At 31.5% G+C, this 18233-nt stretch overlaps 3 protein-coding genes across 3 annotated transcripts; 1 reads left to right on the top strand and 2 right to left on the bottom strand.

Moving 5' to 3' along the window:
- Positions 1–363: 363 nt before the first annotated feature.
- Positions 364–11165, top strand: LOC128385753 (rhotekin-like). Its single transcript, XM_053344663.1, has 6 exons — positions 364–622; positions 772–959; positions 1227–1276; positions 8483–8831; positions 8911–9662; positions 10437–11165. Exons 1-6 carry the CDS (start codon positions 611–613, stop codon positions 10679–10681), a joined length of 1596 nt encoding a protein of 531 aa, XP_053200638.1. The 5' UTR covers positions 364–610; the 3' UTR covers positions 10682–11165.
- A 158-nt stretch (positions 11166–11323) lies between these two features.
- On the bottom strand, positions 11324–15423 carry LOC128385676 (uncharacterized). The gene is made up of 2 exons (XM_053344562.1): positions 13851–15423; positions 11324–13047 (listed from the first exon to the last, which is right to left on the bottom strand). Exons 1-2 carry the CDS (start codon positions 15349–15351, stop codon positions 11540–11542), a joined length of 3009 nt encoding a protein of 1002 aa, XP_053200537.1. The 5' UTR covers positions 15352–15423; the 3' UTR covers positions 11324–11539.
- Positions 15424–15983: 560 nt separating this feature from the next.
- On the bottom strand, positions 15984–17973 carry LOC128385755 (cytochrome P450 2J6-like). Its single transcript, XM_053344665.1, has one exon. The coding sequence runs from the start codon at positions 17870–17872 to the stop codon at positions 16370–16372; it is 1503 nt and encodes a 500-aa protein (XP_053200640.1). The 5' UTR covers positions 17873–17973; the 3' UTR covers positions 15984–16369.
- Positions 17974–18233: the final 260 nt, after the last annotated feature.

Genomic DNA, 18233 nt, shown 5'->3' on the forward strand with positions numbered 1-18233 from the left:
AAACAATATAATAAATAAGATCAACTGATCAACAATCATAAGACCTAAATGATTAATCATAACTGAATTTACTAAGATTTGAATAGTAATTAAACATTACAATGAATAAACCAAATTCCAGTAACACTCTTATAACTTTCATCACTTTTCAGTCAGAATTTTCTCAGGTGGCATGATAGAATAAATCGAATCTGCAAAATTACCATAACCAAATTACTAAATTGTCATAAATGATGAAAGAATTGTAATCAAATTGATCAAAAAGTTTTTTCGGAAAAGAGAAATTGTGTCGCCATCTAGTGACCATTTTCTTAACTAAACGAGTCTCACGAAATTTCAACCTTGAGATTCAATTTGTTTTCAGTTTGAATTTATTATTCACCTGATCAACTTGAAGAAACTTTTACTAACGTTTTTTTATTTTTTCACTTTAAATGTGAAACTTGTTTTCTATCAAATTAATTAATTTACCTTTTTGATTAGTTTTTTCTCACTTTTCTTAAAATTAATTAAATGTGACAATGGTGATGATCAACAAAAATTAAGTTAACTATTTGCTTGGAAACAACAATTACACCGAGAACAAATAATTCCACCAGAAACTAAAACAATGGCTTTTGATGTGAGTGAATTTCTTGTTTGATTATCTCATCAATGTTTCTCATCACAAAATTAATCTTTTCAATTTTGTTTTATTCTATTCTTTTTTTTCTCTCTCCATCACCATAACCACTGATTACATTTGGTCAACTAATTGGTGTATTGAAATAGCAATACGATTTAGAGCAAAAAATTGACTATGAAATAAAGATGAGAGAGGGAACAACAAAGTTACTCGCTGCCTGTAAACATGAGATACAGAGTCTGGAACCAGCGAAATCATTAATTACATCAAATGAACGGATGAACGCCTACACCAGTGAGCTACAAAGAAGAAAACAAGCAGAATCAATCACCATGTGAGTTATATAATCGATCACTCAATCAACATAGACCGAGAGAGAGAGAGAGAGAGAGTAAAATCAGTTTGGAATATGAGAGAGAAAAAAAGGAGAACAGTAGGAAGCGAAAGCTTTTGAAAAATCAACAAGGAAGCAAAGAAAAGGAAGAGGAAATTTAAGAAGATTTGAAAGAAGAAGAGTTAAAAATAGTGATCTAGTTAATCTTTTCGAATTTCAATTTATCCCTGAGACTAATTATTCTTTTCGCTTCTCTTTTTCTCATAGAAAATCAAGTAAACAATTGAAACCCTGCAAAGCCAAAGTCGCCATCTCAGGTAAGCCTGTTGATCATTTTTCCATCATCAATTTCTAACACAATCACAACACCTCAAGTTCATTTGATTAATTGATTCTGTTAATTGTTCTTGTTGGCGAAACAACAACCAAACCTAATTTACTTCAACCCAAAAAAAAACCTGAAAAGACAAAAAAAAATTACCTTAGTAATAATAGAAAACAGGTAACCCCATGAGAGATAAATAATAAAAGTAAACATAAGGTGTGTCCCTTGATTGTTTTGGGCCATTCTCCTTGTTAATGTTTACCTTTATCATGTTTTATCATCTGAATCTCTCGCTTACTCACTCATTGAATTGCTGAGATTATATATCGATGCCAATTGGAAATGAAATCACTCAATCATCAATCAACAATCAACAAGACAAAGACACTCAAACTTGCTTGTTAATTGTACTGATCATTTGTTACCATTGAAAATTGAAAACAATCAAACAGAAAACAAACTTATCAATTTGAGGTCATCATCATATCATCATGAATATATGAATTTTCATGGTTATCAAATCATTAAAAGGGTTAATTGTGTTTTCTTTTTTTCTATAATTACACCTCAATCAATTTAATCTGATTAGAATCAGTTAAGGTTTTTAATAGTGTTCACCATGAGTATCATCATTATCATCATCATCTTTTACTTTCTCCTCCTCTCATCTCATCATCATGTTGAGAAAAACTTTTAATAACATAATCACAAAGTATATAATTTATCCTTAATTGTAATTATATTTTTTTTTCTTCCTTTGCATGTAAAGTTATCATTTACTTTTCGTTGTCATTTACATCATTTCTCATCAACAATCAACAATCATCATCATCATCTTCAAGGTTATACACATCATGGATATACCTCTTGATTTCACTTTCATTGTAATCATGATGATGAACTTTTCCTGATGAGAAAAGATGATAACAGAATTTTAGAATTTAGAGAAAAAAAATATTCTTTTTTATTTCTTTTCTTTCCATTACTTCAATTTATCATTCATCTTATAAAATATACAGAGGATTTCATTATGATGGAATCATTAATCCTACTTGATCTTCATCATTTACCTGAGTAGGTGTTACAAAGGGCAAACATATATTATCATCATTTCTTTGTGATGAAAATATAATTGATAACAATCAATTCCAATGTATCATGATGATGATTTAATCGTTTTCCCTAAGATTTAATTCAACTCAGAAATCTTGAAATTCCGGTTAATCGGTTGATTTTATTCTATGAATTTTTAAATTGATCCCATTGATTGTTGTCCAATTTAAACAACCACCTTGATAACAATTGGAAACTTTTAATAGCAACAAAGTATCAATCAGATTTTAATCACAGGAAATAATAGTTTACCTTTTTGATAACTTTATTTCAGAAATTTTTATCATGTCAACAACTTTTTCATTATTATTATCACTTCTATTATTATCTCCATCACCATGATGATGATGGCGATGATGATTATGATGATGATGATATCAATTGGAGTTTGAATCTTGCTGATCCATTTTGATGTTTTGAAAAAAAAATCAGATTAGGTTAGTGGTCAGAAACTGATATCCGACAGAGTGATGAAGATATTGAACTGATAATTAAGTTTTTCTGATTGTGATGAGGATCGATTCTTGATTGTTGGTGACACCAGCTCCTGATTCTCACAATTAGTTTATTGAACAATCTATTTTTGGTATTTAAATGGAGTTTTTTTACCACTTTTTCTAGTAAAAGTCTAATAGGAAACGAAAACCGTTATCTTCATCATTTTCTGATGCAATTTAATTTCATCCTCATCTTTAGGCCTAAAACTGTTGACGTTAATTTAAGATATTAATATAAACTTTAAATTGTTGCATGTTGTTGGCATATTCAGATCACAATGATTGAGGACAATTTAGCTTGAAGCTCATTTCATTTCAAATGATTAAGCTGCTGACTAAGGTTTCATGATGATGATGCGGATAATGCTGATCAGAAATGAAGATGATGATAAATGAAAAAGTAAAAACATTAATTGTAGTTAGTTAACTATCCTCATGTTTTGGTCATCAGAAAATAAGAATCATGAAATTGTTTCAGAATTTAAGATTCTCTCTCTCTCTCTCTCTCTCTCTCTCTCTTGATTCTGTCAATCGGAAAGTTATTTTCATGAAACAATCAAAACAATTAGTAAAACAAACAAAAGCAATCAGTTAATTACACCAATGATTAATTGCATTCTCTTGATAGCAATTACATTTATCCATTAAATGGCAATACAATAAATATCATCATCATCATGACATATTAATATTATTGATCATCAACATGTGAACATTTAAAAAATTGATATCTCGCAATTAAAACCATATCATTGATATTGTTGATTATTGACAATTAACATGAATTAAGGAATCAGATTAACCTTGATATGTCCAGTGAACAATTAACTAATAGTTTGTCCATTTGGTTAATGAAAACAATGAAAATAGTGAAATACTTGAAATTAAATCAACAACAATTAGCACTCACAAAAAAACAATGTTTCTTATGCCAAAGTATTACAATAGATTAACCATCATCTTAATTGTTACAAATTGTTGGTTTACCCAATTTTTTACCCTCTTTAATCAATTACAATTAACAGACAGAAGAAAAAATTAATAACAATCAAAATTTTCTCAACCATTTAATGTTACATTACCGGAAAAACTTTCATGGTTTACATTAGATTTTTTTTCATCCTCATCACTTGAGATCAATTTGATTTAATATCAAGTTACATTGAATTGTTTGATTTCTAATCAATTCCTTGGAGAAAAAAGTTAATTGTTGACGATTGCAAAAAGATGCTCTAAATTGTCAACAATATAAAATATCATTTTCTCATCTAAATCTCTCTCTCTCTCTCTCTCTCCATGATGTCTATCTAAAGATCAAGATTTAATTAGTAACTAAATTTAGTTGAACAATCAGTTATCATTGTTTTCCATGTTTCTATAACCATTATCATGTAAAATGGTTTCAAATTAATTACCATTAACAAAGATAATTAAGATGATCATTTTCAAGATTCGGATGAAATAATTTTCCATTGTCATCTTCACAGCCTCATCCATAACAATTTCGTGCCAATAGCAATAAAACTTATCCGATAATTCATATTGTATGTTGGTCGTGCCAATGCTCTGGCCCCACACCAAGCCCATTGTTTACCCTGCTCATTAAATATGAGACATGATCAGTTTATCATAATAATCATGCGATTAATTTTGTTGCTTTTTTTGCATAGAAAACCTCATGAAATCTTTTCCCAGAAGCTTCAATTACTGAGTATCATGTTCATGTGGGTTGTTTCATGGGAGTGTATCGATGATGATGATGATATTTGTGTGTGTGTTATGGATCAGCATCATGATTACTTTTGATTAGATTATGTAAAATAATCCAACTGTGAGTTATTACTGTTCCAAAATGATTAAATATAAATTCAATTGGATGTATAAACAAAGGCTTAGGTTTTGGGTTAGTGGATTAACATTAATCTCTCCCCCTTGGTTACCTTGCCCTTAATCCCACTTTAAATGGTTTTTGCTGTTAAAAAGTCACTTTTATTGCTAATTTTATAATAATAACGGTTAATTTATATTCATCGTAACATTTTGTTTTTGTTTATATTAATTTACATGAACATTAATTCATTCTGACATTTCAAACAATCATAATAATCATGAGAATGATTAATATTGATTAGGATGCTGTGTGATGTTGATTAAGATTTAATCATGATTAACATTTTTTTCGTTGCTCATCCAACAAAATTAAATCTAATTTTTGAGTTGATTTTCCTTCCCGATAATAAAAAAAATCCAATAAATTAGTTAACTAATTAAACTTGATCAATTTGATTGTTTGAATGTTAATTGTAGCTATGTAACCTTATCATCACATTTAAAGTAGGTAATCAACCACAAAGTTATTTTGTCCTACTAACAAACTTTGTCAACAATTAAGCATCATCATCATCATCATCAAATCACTTGACGTAACCATGACTATGTTTAGCTTAATTGTGATGCAATTAACAATTAGAAACAAATGAAAATAGATTTACAATTGACACACTTAATTTAATCTATTCCATGTAATGTTACTAATCATCATTGACTTAAACTGAATTAACTAATTCACTCAGACTTTGATCATTGACTTAACCCTACAACAATTTAACCTTTAATTGTCTTCCGGATTGATTACTTTTAACCATCAATTACCTGATATTATTATCTTAATCACCATGATCATCATCATAATTAACTAAACAATCATTTTTTTATAAACAAGTACAACAACTAATTTTGTTAAAAGTAAATGTTTATCGCTCAAGGCTAATTGTTGTTACTTTTTTTCTTGTTGATTAAAGTAAATAGTTAATTGATTCAATTCGATACATTAATTGTTGATTTAAACCATAATTAAAACCATTGAACCATCAATATTAACTTTACCTTCAACTTTTACCATTTAAAATCCCTTGAAACGGAACCTTAGAGAGTTTAATCAATAGAATCAACAATTAACTAGTTAGAAATTAACTTTAATCACAATTAAATCTCTTTCGATGGTAAATTTTCCCACTATGGATGAATTATTAACTCTCAATGATTTAAGTTTGAAAACAATAGTTACAAGTATTAAATGATTAGTATGAGAAATGATATTCATCATCAACGATTAACTAGATTAACAATTAACTTGATAATCTGAGTTAATCTTAATCTTGATTATCCTTTTGTATTTTGTTAAAGTTGATCACTTTCATCTTGATTATCAATCAACTTGAATCATCAAATGATTAACAATTAACTAATTTTCTTCAAGGTCTCAACCTTGATTTTAATCTGAATTAAATTGAACAATTCAACAGTTTTAATTGTACTGATTAATCAATGAATTATTCTTGTTTAATGTTGATTATTCAATGATGATGATTGAAATTAGCGATAATGATATTTAACTTGATCAATCAGATGAAAAGTTTACTTTTTGATATTTTATCATTTGCTTTCCAATCACAATTGTAAATCATTGACGGTCCTTTTTGATTGAGCTAATTGTAAATTGAACAATTTGTTAATCATCAAGGAAACTATTGAATTTATCGTAATTCTGATTTCCGGATATTTTTGGTGATCAAATTTTTTTTTATCATAATTTAATATTAATCATGATTACTATTATTACTCAATGATAATCATGTAAAAAAAGGTTACACAGATTAAAGTGATTGAAGTGAAACGATTTTTTTTGACTGTTAAATTGTTATTATCAACAATTTAAGTCACGATTATGAAGGTGATAACGATTAACTAATTGTGAAACTGAAAGTATGTATGAAAAGATGAGGAAAAGATAAAAAAAGTTCCATCATTTACCTGAGTTTGAGTTGATTGATTAAAACTACAGAATTGAATCTGAATACTTATCATGATAATCTAATATGAATTTTTTTTTCTCAATCTTTGTTATCGTAGCGTTAATGTTAAGCTAATGACCGGTTTAATGGTTGATTAAAATGATGATTAAATTAAGTAATTCTCACATGGAAATCGGTTAGCAACTTATCATGATTTAATCAAGTGAAAATTGCGAATCATAATCAAGACTATTATTAAATTGTTTCTGTCCTTTTTTCTGATACCAAACTATTAATAAGCTTTTACCTGAGAATCAGATAATGATGATGGTGAAAAAATTGATGATTGTGGTGGTGATTAACTTAATCATCACTTGAATCCATTCAGCAACAATTATCTAATTGTCTAATGATTTATGATCATTTGTTTACCATTTAAGTATGAATGCTTTTCCAATCCGATTCTTAATTGTTTTCTAACCGATAAGATTAACAATTAGTCGTTTCATTTAATCAACAATTTTACATTGGTTGGTGACTTTTAATCCGGTATTAAATCAAAACTAATTAACCTGTTTAATTACTGTTTATGTTTTGCTAATCACTGGACTACCTACCAATCCCTTTGAACCAAATCAAATTAATGAATTAATCAAATGAAGCGGAAAAAAATTGAAACAATAATGATGAGTTTTAATCACTATGAAGATGAAAAAGTCAAAGTTAAATTAACTAACAAAAAAAAATAGTCTAAATGTTAATTGTAATGTTGATTAGTGATTGTTGTTTTTTCAACATTAATTGACAATCAAAGTAAAAATTACTCAATTATTATCAATTCAATTGAGGCCAATTGTTTTTACAATTTACCTTAAGGCTTGATGATTGTTTGTTTACCTACAATAAAACAACAACAACAATCAACGTTTCGTGATCGGATGATTATCTTAATTTAATAATAATATTATTTTGATTGAAATTTATTGCATTGATATTATTATTATCATCTTGATTGTATTAATAATATCAATCAAATTCACGGATTAATCTACTTAATTACAAATCAAAGGTCAACAACCATTGAGAGTTGATTGTTGTTCATCTTCAATAGTAACAAATGATTAATGAATCAGCATGAAAATCATTAACATCATCATAACAATAATAATCTTGATCCTCATCACCTTATTTGCACTTAATTCTTGTAATTAACTTCCTCATTTCTGACCAATTCCTTAATTGTTTCAATCAACAATAACAAGAATCATTTAATATGTAAATTATTATGTAAACAATTGATTCTTCTTGAATTATCATCTAATCTAATTGTATAATTAGAGCAAACATTATAATCTTGCGGCTTTTCTTGATTCAGATTTCTAGATTAATTAATTGTTACAATCAAAAGTGATAATCACCAGGAAAAGTTTCATTACTTATTTTTTGGAACTTTGCTTATTTAGGCTTCTTAATTGTCACATCTCATTGTTGCTCAATGTTTACAATTTAGTTTTAATTGTTGACAATCAAGAAGAAAAAACTGCCCAACGTTTGCATAATGAAGAAATGATTTAATTGTCAACAATCAGTCAGGGTTTTAAGATCGCAATTGAGTTTCATGTGATGAATATTTTTCTGTATCCTGTTGATTGTAAATGTTACGATAACTCGAGCGGATCGAGTTCAGAACAATCGAATGAAAAAAAAAACTTTTCTCCCGCATCCTTTTACTCCTCTGATTTTTTTTCTTCTTAAATTTAATCGAATTTTTTTCTTCTATTCTTTCCAATTCAGATATTCGAATGCCTTTACTATGGAAGGACAGTGATCACTTTAAGAACAAAGGAGACTATCGGCGTTTCTCTGTTTTCTGCTTGATAAAATGTGGAACTGAAGTTTACGACACTGTTCTAGTTAACAATATTGATCGAAGTGCGACCGATATCAATTTCGATGATATAATTGTTCTCCGTCACATTCCCCATGACTTTGAGTTAAACTTCGAGGTTTACGGTCGATTGATGCACGATGATCTCAGTATTGCCTCGACGCCGAAAAAGCTTAAAAAGAAAATCTCTTCCTCAGTGAGTCGAACTTTCGGTCGAAAGTTAGGAGCCGCAATTAAAGAGGAACTTAACGAACCGTAGGTTAAATCTATTGATCTGATTTCTTCAATATTCTTACTAATCTAATAATATCAATTTCTCATCTTTTTTCATTAGTTATCCTAAATTTGATCTATTGGCCAAAGCATTATTAAGATTGGAGGATTCGGATGAGTCCATTTGTACATATGACTTGGAATTGGTCAAGGAATCTAATCGCCAGTCACAGTTACCTTTATTTGGCCTTTTCTGTTGTCGATTAGCAGTTCAACCTTATTGTCTAACAGAAGAGCGATTGAGTAGCTACTTGAAGGGCGATATTGAAACTACAGATGAAAATAATACCATCACAACGACAACGACAACGCCAACAACAACGACAACAACAACGACGACAACGATAACGACCACAACCTCGAGTGATAAGAACAACAAAAAAGAGGATAAAAAGAAGCCCATGTATTGGGCATCACTTGAAGCTTTTAAACTCTGCCTTTGGCGAAAGAAACTTTCATCAGTAAACACTGAACCATTGGCTAATCGACGAGCAGGTCAACCTACTCTAATTATTGACATTAATCAATTTACCGTTTGCAGAAAAGGTTCAGATTCAAAATCATTCACACTTATTAACACCTTAAACTTTAATGGTAAAGAGAGTAAAGTTAAACATACACTTTACGTGCTGAACAAAGAGGATCGAGAGGTTTGGTTGAATGTGATTGATGTTCACATTAAAGAGCATCGAGTTTGGGGTAAATCGGCAGAAACACTGATGGAAATTCCTGAAGCATCCTCATCAATTCAAATGCCCAGTTTTCTCAGTCAAAGACTTCCGGGTTCATTATATGACCAAACACCTTTACCAGGTAAGAATCAATTGTTGATCGACTTTCTATCGATAGTTTTAAAATCAATCAACAAATTTATGGTTACGTTGAACTTTCGTTGAGCCAAATTTAATTGGTTGAAAGTTAAACAATTAAATTGGGCGAAAAAATTAATTGTTCAAAGTGAAAGTACAGTTAATTATCATTTCTCACCAATAACCCATCCTATTGGTGAGCAAATCAATTATTCACTAAATTGTTAGTTAAATTATCAAACTGTATTATTATTAGAGTAACAATCAAGATGATTAACCAATCAACTGATATGTTTATTGTTAAACAATATTAAATATAATTCACTTAATTTAGCTGAAAATCATTTGGTTGGCAGATTAATAATTGGTAAATTGTTAAAGATAGTTGATAAAAAGGGAATCGTTCCTGACAACCAATAGGCCGTTAAATTGTCTTATAATTTACTTAATTGTTTACAATTTAAAAGCATTAATTGTGAATCTTTCTTTTTCCAACTAAACTGGAACCTCTTTTATTGTTGTTATTATATTAATTAACTATTTAGTGATTGTATATGTGTTAATTTAGAGCAACAATCAAGTTCATTTCTTTGGCAAACCTTTACATCATGATGATTGATTAATTGTTAGTGTTAATTGTGTAAATTGTTGTTGCTTTTTAAACAATCTAATTTTAACTATTGGTTATTTAGACTACCAAAATAATTTAGGCTCAACTAAATTTACTAATTACAATTAAACTAATTGAAATTTTTCTTGTTCTATTTTTCTTATTCAGATAAATTGATTAAAAACTATTCTACTTCATCGAGTCCCAATTGTTCAACTTACGATTTACGATCAAAGAAAAGTTCAGCCACGGGATCACTTCGATCACGAAGCTCAAGCCTCTCATCGGAAACCGATAGTAGCTCAACATCGACCGCACAATTAGGGACAAATTCCCGTTGGGCTAATACATTCTGTTCGGGAATTGATCTTTATCGAACGGTACAATTACCAAGGATAACACCTTTCTATTGACGCGAAAGTTAATCAATCAGAAAATCAATTGAAACAAAAAATGGAAACAACATTAATCTCTATTGATTCTGTTAAATATTTCATCAACAATTAATATTGTCTAATCGTTAATTGTAATGTTATTGTTTCTATTTTGCAATTAATATTATCAATTAACTTTATCATTAATGAAAATGTTCAATTCTTTGTTATCTTTGTAACATTTTCAATCGCAATTCCTTAATTGTAATAATTATATCATCTATTGCCAAAAACTGATTAACTATTACAATCCCTTTCTTTGTCTTTATATTATTATTATAAAATAATTAATGTATCAACAATCAACTCATTTTTGTTTACTAATTGTAAGGATAAAACAAAAATCAACAAGGCATTCAAATTGTATCATTCACGGATTTACCAATCATAATTATTATAACAATTAACTTACCATAATTATTGATTAACGTGCCTTATATATAAATAACAATTTAAATTACTACCTTTCATTGTATTTCTAATTGTATAATTAACATGGTTCCTTGTGTTTACTTCACACACCATTAACACTCATTTCCTCCTACACTAATCACTTTTGTCTAATAATCAGTTAATCATCTCTATTGTCTCAAACTAATTATGGTCTAGAAACAATGATAATTACCATTACGATTATCTTTTAATTGTTACAAGTCAGAGATCACAATTGGTTCGTGAATTGTTACCAATCAACGGAGTGAACCAAACAATTGGAACTTTACAAAGACAAGAATCGAATCTTTATTAAACTAAAGATATTAATTCATAAGATGAAAATTTTGTTCCCATTATGATTGAATGTTTAGTTAATTGTTCCTTCGGTGGAAAAGTGGCCCATTAAGGTTTGAACTTTTCGAAAGTCAATGGTGGTAAATGTTTAGGCCGTCGAGCAATACCATAGACCGCTTCTGAGAGAAGATCAGAATCGATTTTCTCAGGTTTGATTCGATATCTTTGTAAGATGCTAACAGTGTACAGAAATAGTTCCACATTAGCTAAACTCTCGCCGGGACAGTTTCTTTTTCCGCTACTAAATGGTACCAAATAGGGAGGTTTAAATGCCTTGGTTCCATTGTCGGTTAAGAAGCGATTGGGGTCGAATCTCTCTGGATCAGGCCAAAGTTTTTCTTCCCGGTGGATACTCCATAAGTTGAAGACTACAGTCGCTTCTTTAGGTATGAAGAAATTTCCGATTTTAGTGTCACTTGTAGCCCGTCGAAGTAGATTGGTAGCGATGACTGAACCAGTTCTTTGAACTTCGTAAAGAAAGGCCATTGTAAACGGCATCTGATTTCGATCGGTGTAGTTAGGGTCTCGTTCATAACCGATGACTTCACTTATTTCATCTCGAATCTTTTCTTGATATTCAGGTCTTGCAGCGAGAAACATCATACCCCATGATAGAGTACTGGTGATGGTCTCTGATCCAGCGCCGAAAAAAACTGTCGCATTTCGTCTTAAAATGTGCAAATTGAACATGTTGTCATCTTCACCTTTGATTTTTCTTCTTTCATGTTCTTGTAAATATCCATCAATGTAATCCACTATTTCATGTGAGTCTTTGTCTTTAGCCACATGATCATCAACATGCTTTTGAATTACCGATTCGATAGCAGCGATTCCTTTTTTGAACTTTTCGAAGTTGGTAAAGCCAAAAAACGCAAGTATCTTTATCATCCAAGGTAGAAACGCCTGTAGACTTGCAAATCTTAATGCCTGCGCTACTCTCTCAACATTAGTATCGAGTTGAATCTTTAGTGGGTCAGAATAGTCTGATGCTTTTCCAAACAAGAAGCTCGATATTATGTTTGCGACACTCGGTTGAACTTTTTTGATGAAATCGACATTTCGACCTTCAAGTGTAGGTAAGAATTGGTTAATCTCTTTGGTTATCAAGTTTTCCATTGCGCTTTTACCAAAACCAACATCTCGAAGGATGTGTAATGAAAGACGACGATGTTCACGCCATATATCACCGGACATTTCCATGAACGAAGGTACATCACCAGGCTTGAAGGTCGAAAGAGGTCGAGCCAATAGCGATTCATCAGCAAAGGCCAGTTTAAGATGTTCCCAGTCACAAATAACGACGACATCATGTTGACCCAATCTTAGACTAAAAACTGGTCCATACTTTTTGGCCAATCTATCAAAGAAAAGGTAAGAATCATCATTGATAAAGGGTAAATATCCAACAATTGGAAGTCCCCAAGGTCCAGGAGGTAATTTTCGCCGTCGATTGATTGATGTAATAATGCTGTTGATCATCAACATTAAGGCGAGTGCCAAAGCGACAGCGAGTAAAGGTAAACTCGATACATCAAAATAATCAAGAAGAGACATAACTTAGCCTCAGGAATGAAATGAAAAACAATAGACACAAATAAAGAAATGAAGTAGACAAATGATTGGTATCAAAGACTTTGACTTGAACTGTGCACGATAATGAAGATAATAATTAATCTCTGTTTATGAGAGACAAGATTGTTAATGTCAACAACGAGTTGATTGTAATCAAATAATAAATAACAAGAGAGAACAGTTAATGTTGTTAATGTGGAATTTTAGTTGAAACATTTCGACCAGAGGGCACTTATCGATTCTATAAGACCGGCAGGTTCTAGAATTTGAATATTCTATCTTCGAAGTAACCCAAAAATACGCTTTTTCCATCATAGAACGTGTAATAAGCCGATGATTCAGATGCTTGGCAACTTTTCTTTTTCTCATAAGGCTGAAGTCTCTTTTCTGCTCTTTGGATCGAATGGTTATCTAATCAGCTCTGAATGTGGACCAATCTCGAAGTCCGAAGAAGGATTGGACCTCGAAGATCGAGAGCTTTCTTCAAGAAAATTGATCTAAACCGCTTTCATTTTAGAATAGTGATCTGCAATCATGAGGACAAAAATCAACAGATCAAAAATCGCTTTCGATTTAATTTCTAACACATCAGTTCTTTTGGATATCTACAAATGTGAGAGCTTTGCATTAAATTTGACCGACGAAACTTGGACATTTATATTAATAGATCACATTTTCGTGAGTTGTACTAAGAAAGCAATTATTGATGTTAAATTACATGAATTTACAGTAAAGCTGCTGAGCAATAGATTTAACTTTTTGATCTGTTGAGTTTTTGATGATGATTAATGTTGGAGTCTTTTGAATGTTAGTTTTGGTAAATATTTTGGCCTTCGTGCGACACCAAGAACTGATTGTGAACAGAGATTATGATCTATTTTCTCGGACTTGATTCGATATCTTTGTAATATACTAACAATGTACAAAAATAGTTCCACATTAGCTAAGCCTTCACCTAAACAGTTTCTTTTTCCGCTACTAAATGGTACCAAATAGGGAGGTTTGAATGCCTTGGTTCCATTGTCGGTTAAGAAGCGATTGGGGTAGAATCTCTCTGGATCAGGCCAAAGTTTTTCTTCCCGGTGGATACTCCATAAGTTAAATATAACCAATGTATCTTTCGGTATAGTATATTGGCCAATTTTCGTATCGCGAGATGCACGTCGAAGTAAATTCGATGCAATAACAGATCCAATTCGTTGAGTTTCGTAGAGAAAAGCCATAGTGAAAGGCATTTGATTTCGATCGGTATAATTTGGTTTTCGATCATAACCAATGATCTCACTTATCTCGGAACGAATTTTTTCCTGATATTCTGGGAAGTGGACAAGATAATTCACTGCCCATGATAAAGTAGTAGCGACAGTTTCTGAGCCCGCGGCGAAAAATTCAGTAACGTTTCTCTTTAGAATTTGTGAATTGAAAATGTGATCTCCTTTCGTAGCGAGTTTCTCTTTTTCCTGTAGATACCCATCAATATAATCAATGATCTCAGTCGACGGCGAAAACCTTTTTACGTGCTCATCGATCTTTTCCTGGACTAAATTATCGGCGGTTTCGATGGTTCGTTTGACTTTGTCTAAACCTGCGACTTTAAAATAAGAAAGAATCCTGGTCAACCATGGTAAGAATGCTTGAATTCCAGTAAATTGGAAAACTTGATTAACCTCTTCCATTTGTCTATCCAATTCAATCTTATATGGATCAGAATACTCGAAGTTTTGACCAAATAAAAAGCACGAAATTATATTCGATACACTTGGTGTTATCTTTTTTGTAAAATCGATTTTTTCTCCTTCAATTGTTGGTAAGAATTGATCGATTTCTCTGGTGATCAAAGTTTCCATTGTACTTTTACCAAAACCGACATCACGAAGAATTTGTATTGAAAGTCGTCGATGTTCACGCCAAGGGTCACCAGACATTTCGATAAACGAACTCTCATCGATTAGTCCCGGAAAAAAGTTCTCATAAGGTCGAGCCAATAAGGCCTCGTCAGCGAAAGCGACCTTAAGATGTTCCCAGTCACAAATAACTACAGTATCATGTTGACCTAATTTCAGACTGAAAACGGGTCCATATTTCTTGGCCAGTCTATCAAATACTAGATAAGTATCATCTTTGATAAAGGGTAAGTAACCAACAATGGGATAGCCCCAGGGTCCATTGGGTAATCTTACCAAACTGATGATCCGTGAAACTATGTAATTAAAGGCCACAATAAAGGTGAGTCCCGAAGCGATGCTGAGTAAAGGCGTCGATACCTCAAAATAATCAAACAGAGACATAACTTAACCCATGGAACGAAATCAAAAATAATTAAACAGACAAACAGAAAGAACAAGTCATCAAATGATTAGTATCAACTCGTGGTTGACAATAACAATCTTATCTCTTGTTAATGGAGATTAATTATTATCTTCATGGTCGTGCATAGTTCAAGTGGTTATCTAGTGAGTTCTGATTGTCAACCAACCTCCAACTTCGTAATTGAGGCCTGATCTCAATTAGACGTTGAGGTTCTCAAGATTTCTATAAGAAATTGATTAGCCCTGTTTGGTTCTAGAACATTGATTTCAAATCAAAAACCAGAAATCAGCTGAAAAAAAGTTGTTTTCTATTTGATTTATAATAAACTAATTGCTTCAGACATCTACAAATGTAAGATCTTTGATTTAAACCAGGAAATTAATATTATTAACTGTCAAAAATAACAATGAGACAACCACAAAGTCAATAGGATAATCTTATCAAAAAATTAATTCGGGAAATGATATAATTTAAGATCAAAACAAAGGCCAGTCCTGAAAAGGTGTCAAGATAAGGTGTCGTTACCTTAGAGTAATCAGATAAAGATTAACCTCAGAGATGAGAAATATTAATATTATTATACAAACGATTCATTTGATATCAGTATTAATCAGATACTAATCACATCTTTAATAAACAGAGATAGATCATTATTGTGGAGAGTTGAAACAAATAGTCAGCTGAACATTTCTTGCTAATGACTAGTGATTTTAACTAATCAGTGTGAATGATCAAATCAATTCCTTCGGATTACAAATGAAATTACATTTACGTTATATTAATTGACAGAAACTTGGGAACTTTTCATGTCATAAAGATTGAGATAATCTTAACAATTTGATGCACCAATTTTGATTTTTAAGTCGTAGATTATTAAATTGATTATAACTTGATAAGCTTTTGAATTTTGAGTAAGAATTTATTAATATGTTTTAATAATAATCAATAGAATGTATGAATTTTCATGTAAATCTAAGGCTAGAGACGTTTGATTGATTATGGTTTGAATTTTTCGAAAGTCAATGGTGGTAAATGTTTCGGCCGTCGAGCAATACCATAGACCGCTTCTGAGAGAAGATCAGAATCTATTTTCTCAGGTTTGATTCGATATCTTTGTAAGATGCTAACAGTGTACAGAAATAGTTCCACATTAGCTAAACTCTCGCCGGGACAGTTTCTTTTTCCGCTACTAAATGGCACCAAATAGGGAGGTTTGAATGCCTTGGTTCCATTGTCAGTTAAGAAGCGATTGGGGTCGAATCTCTCTGGATCAGGCCAAAGTTTTTCTTCCCGGTGGATACTCCATAGGTTAAAAATTATAGTTGCTTCTTTAGGTATGAAAAACTTTCCAATTTTGGTATCATTGAGAGCTCGTCGAAGTAGATTAGTTGCTGCGACTGAACCAGTTCTTTGAACTTCGTAAAGAAAGGCCATTGTAAACGGCATCTGATTTCGATCGGTGTAGTTAGGGTCTCGTTCATAACCGATGACTTCACTTATTTCATCTCGAATCTTTTCTTGATATTCAGGTCTTGCAGCGAGAAACATCATACCCCATGATAGAGTACTGGTGATGGTCTCTGATCCAGCGCCGAAAAAAACTGTCGCATTTCGTCTTAAAATGTGCAAATTGAACATGTTGTCATCTTCACCTTTGATTTTTCTTCTTTCATGTTCTTGTAAATATCCATCAATGTAATCGACAATTTCATGTGAGTCTTTGTCTTTAGCCACATGATCATCAACATGCTTTTGAATTACCGTTTCTGCTGCCTCCATGTAGCTTTTGAATTGTTTGAAGTTTGATAATCCAAAAAAAGCCAAAGTTTTTATCAACCAAGGTACAAACGCCTGCAGACCGGCAAATTTAAATAACTTTGCTGCGTTCTCAATATTGGTATCCAGCTGAATCTTCAGTGGGTCAGAATAGACTGACACTTTTCCAAACAAGAAGCTCGATATTATGTTTGCAACACTCGGTTGAACTTTTTTGATGAAATCGACATTTCGACCTTCAAGTGTAGGTAAGAATTGGTTAATCTCTTTGGTTATCAAGTTTTCCATTGCGCTTTTACCAAAACCAACATCTCGAAGGATGTGCAATGAAAGACGACGATGTTCACGCCATATATCACCGGACATTTCCATGAACGAAGGTACATCACCAGGCTTGAAGGTCGAAAGAGGTCGAGCCAATAGCGATTCATCAGCAAAGGCCAGTTTAAGGTGTTCCCAGTCACAAATAACGACGACATCATGTTGACCCAATCTTAGACTAAAAACTGGTCCATACTTTTTGGCCAATCTATCAAAGAAAAGGTAAGAATCATCATTGATAAAAGGCAAATATCCAACAAGTGGAAGTCCCCAAGGTCCAGGAGGTATTTTTTGCACGCGATTGATTGAAGAAATAATATAGTTTAAGATCACAATAAAGATGAGCCCTGAAGTGATGCTAAGCAAAGGCATCGATACCTCAAAATAATCAAACAGAGACATAACTTAACCTTAGGAATAGAATTAAAAAATTTAATTCACTCAGATGAACATAAGAAAAGTACAACGGGTTCGTACTAACTCAGTGTTGTTATTAATCGAATTTCTATATAATTTTATCTCTTATAAGCTTTCGTTATCCTCATCACCGTACAGAGTCCAATTGGTTACCAAGTCAATGCTGATTGTGAAACAGTTACTAAGGTCATGATATATGGTTTTATCGTAAATAGAATACAGGATCTGATGATTTTGATCCGAAATTTGATTAACTTTCAATAGTTTTGTTTGCAAAATCTCCAATTTATCACCGGTAATCAGTCTAAAATCAATTAGCTTTATATGGATCTAACTTTTGATTGCT

The sequence above is a fragment of the Panonychus citri genome, unplaced genomic scaffold (genome assembly GCF_014898815.1).
Source record: "Panonychus citri isolate SS breed McGregor unplaced genomic scaffold, ASM1489881v1 Contig00050, whole genome shotgun sequence".
Lineage (NCBI taxonomy): Eukaryota > Metazoa > Arthropoda > Arachnida > Trombidiformes > Tetranychidae > Panonychus > Panonychus citri.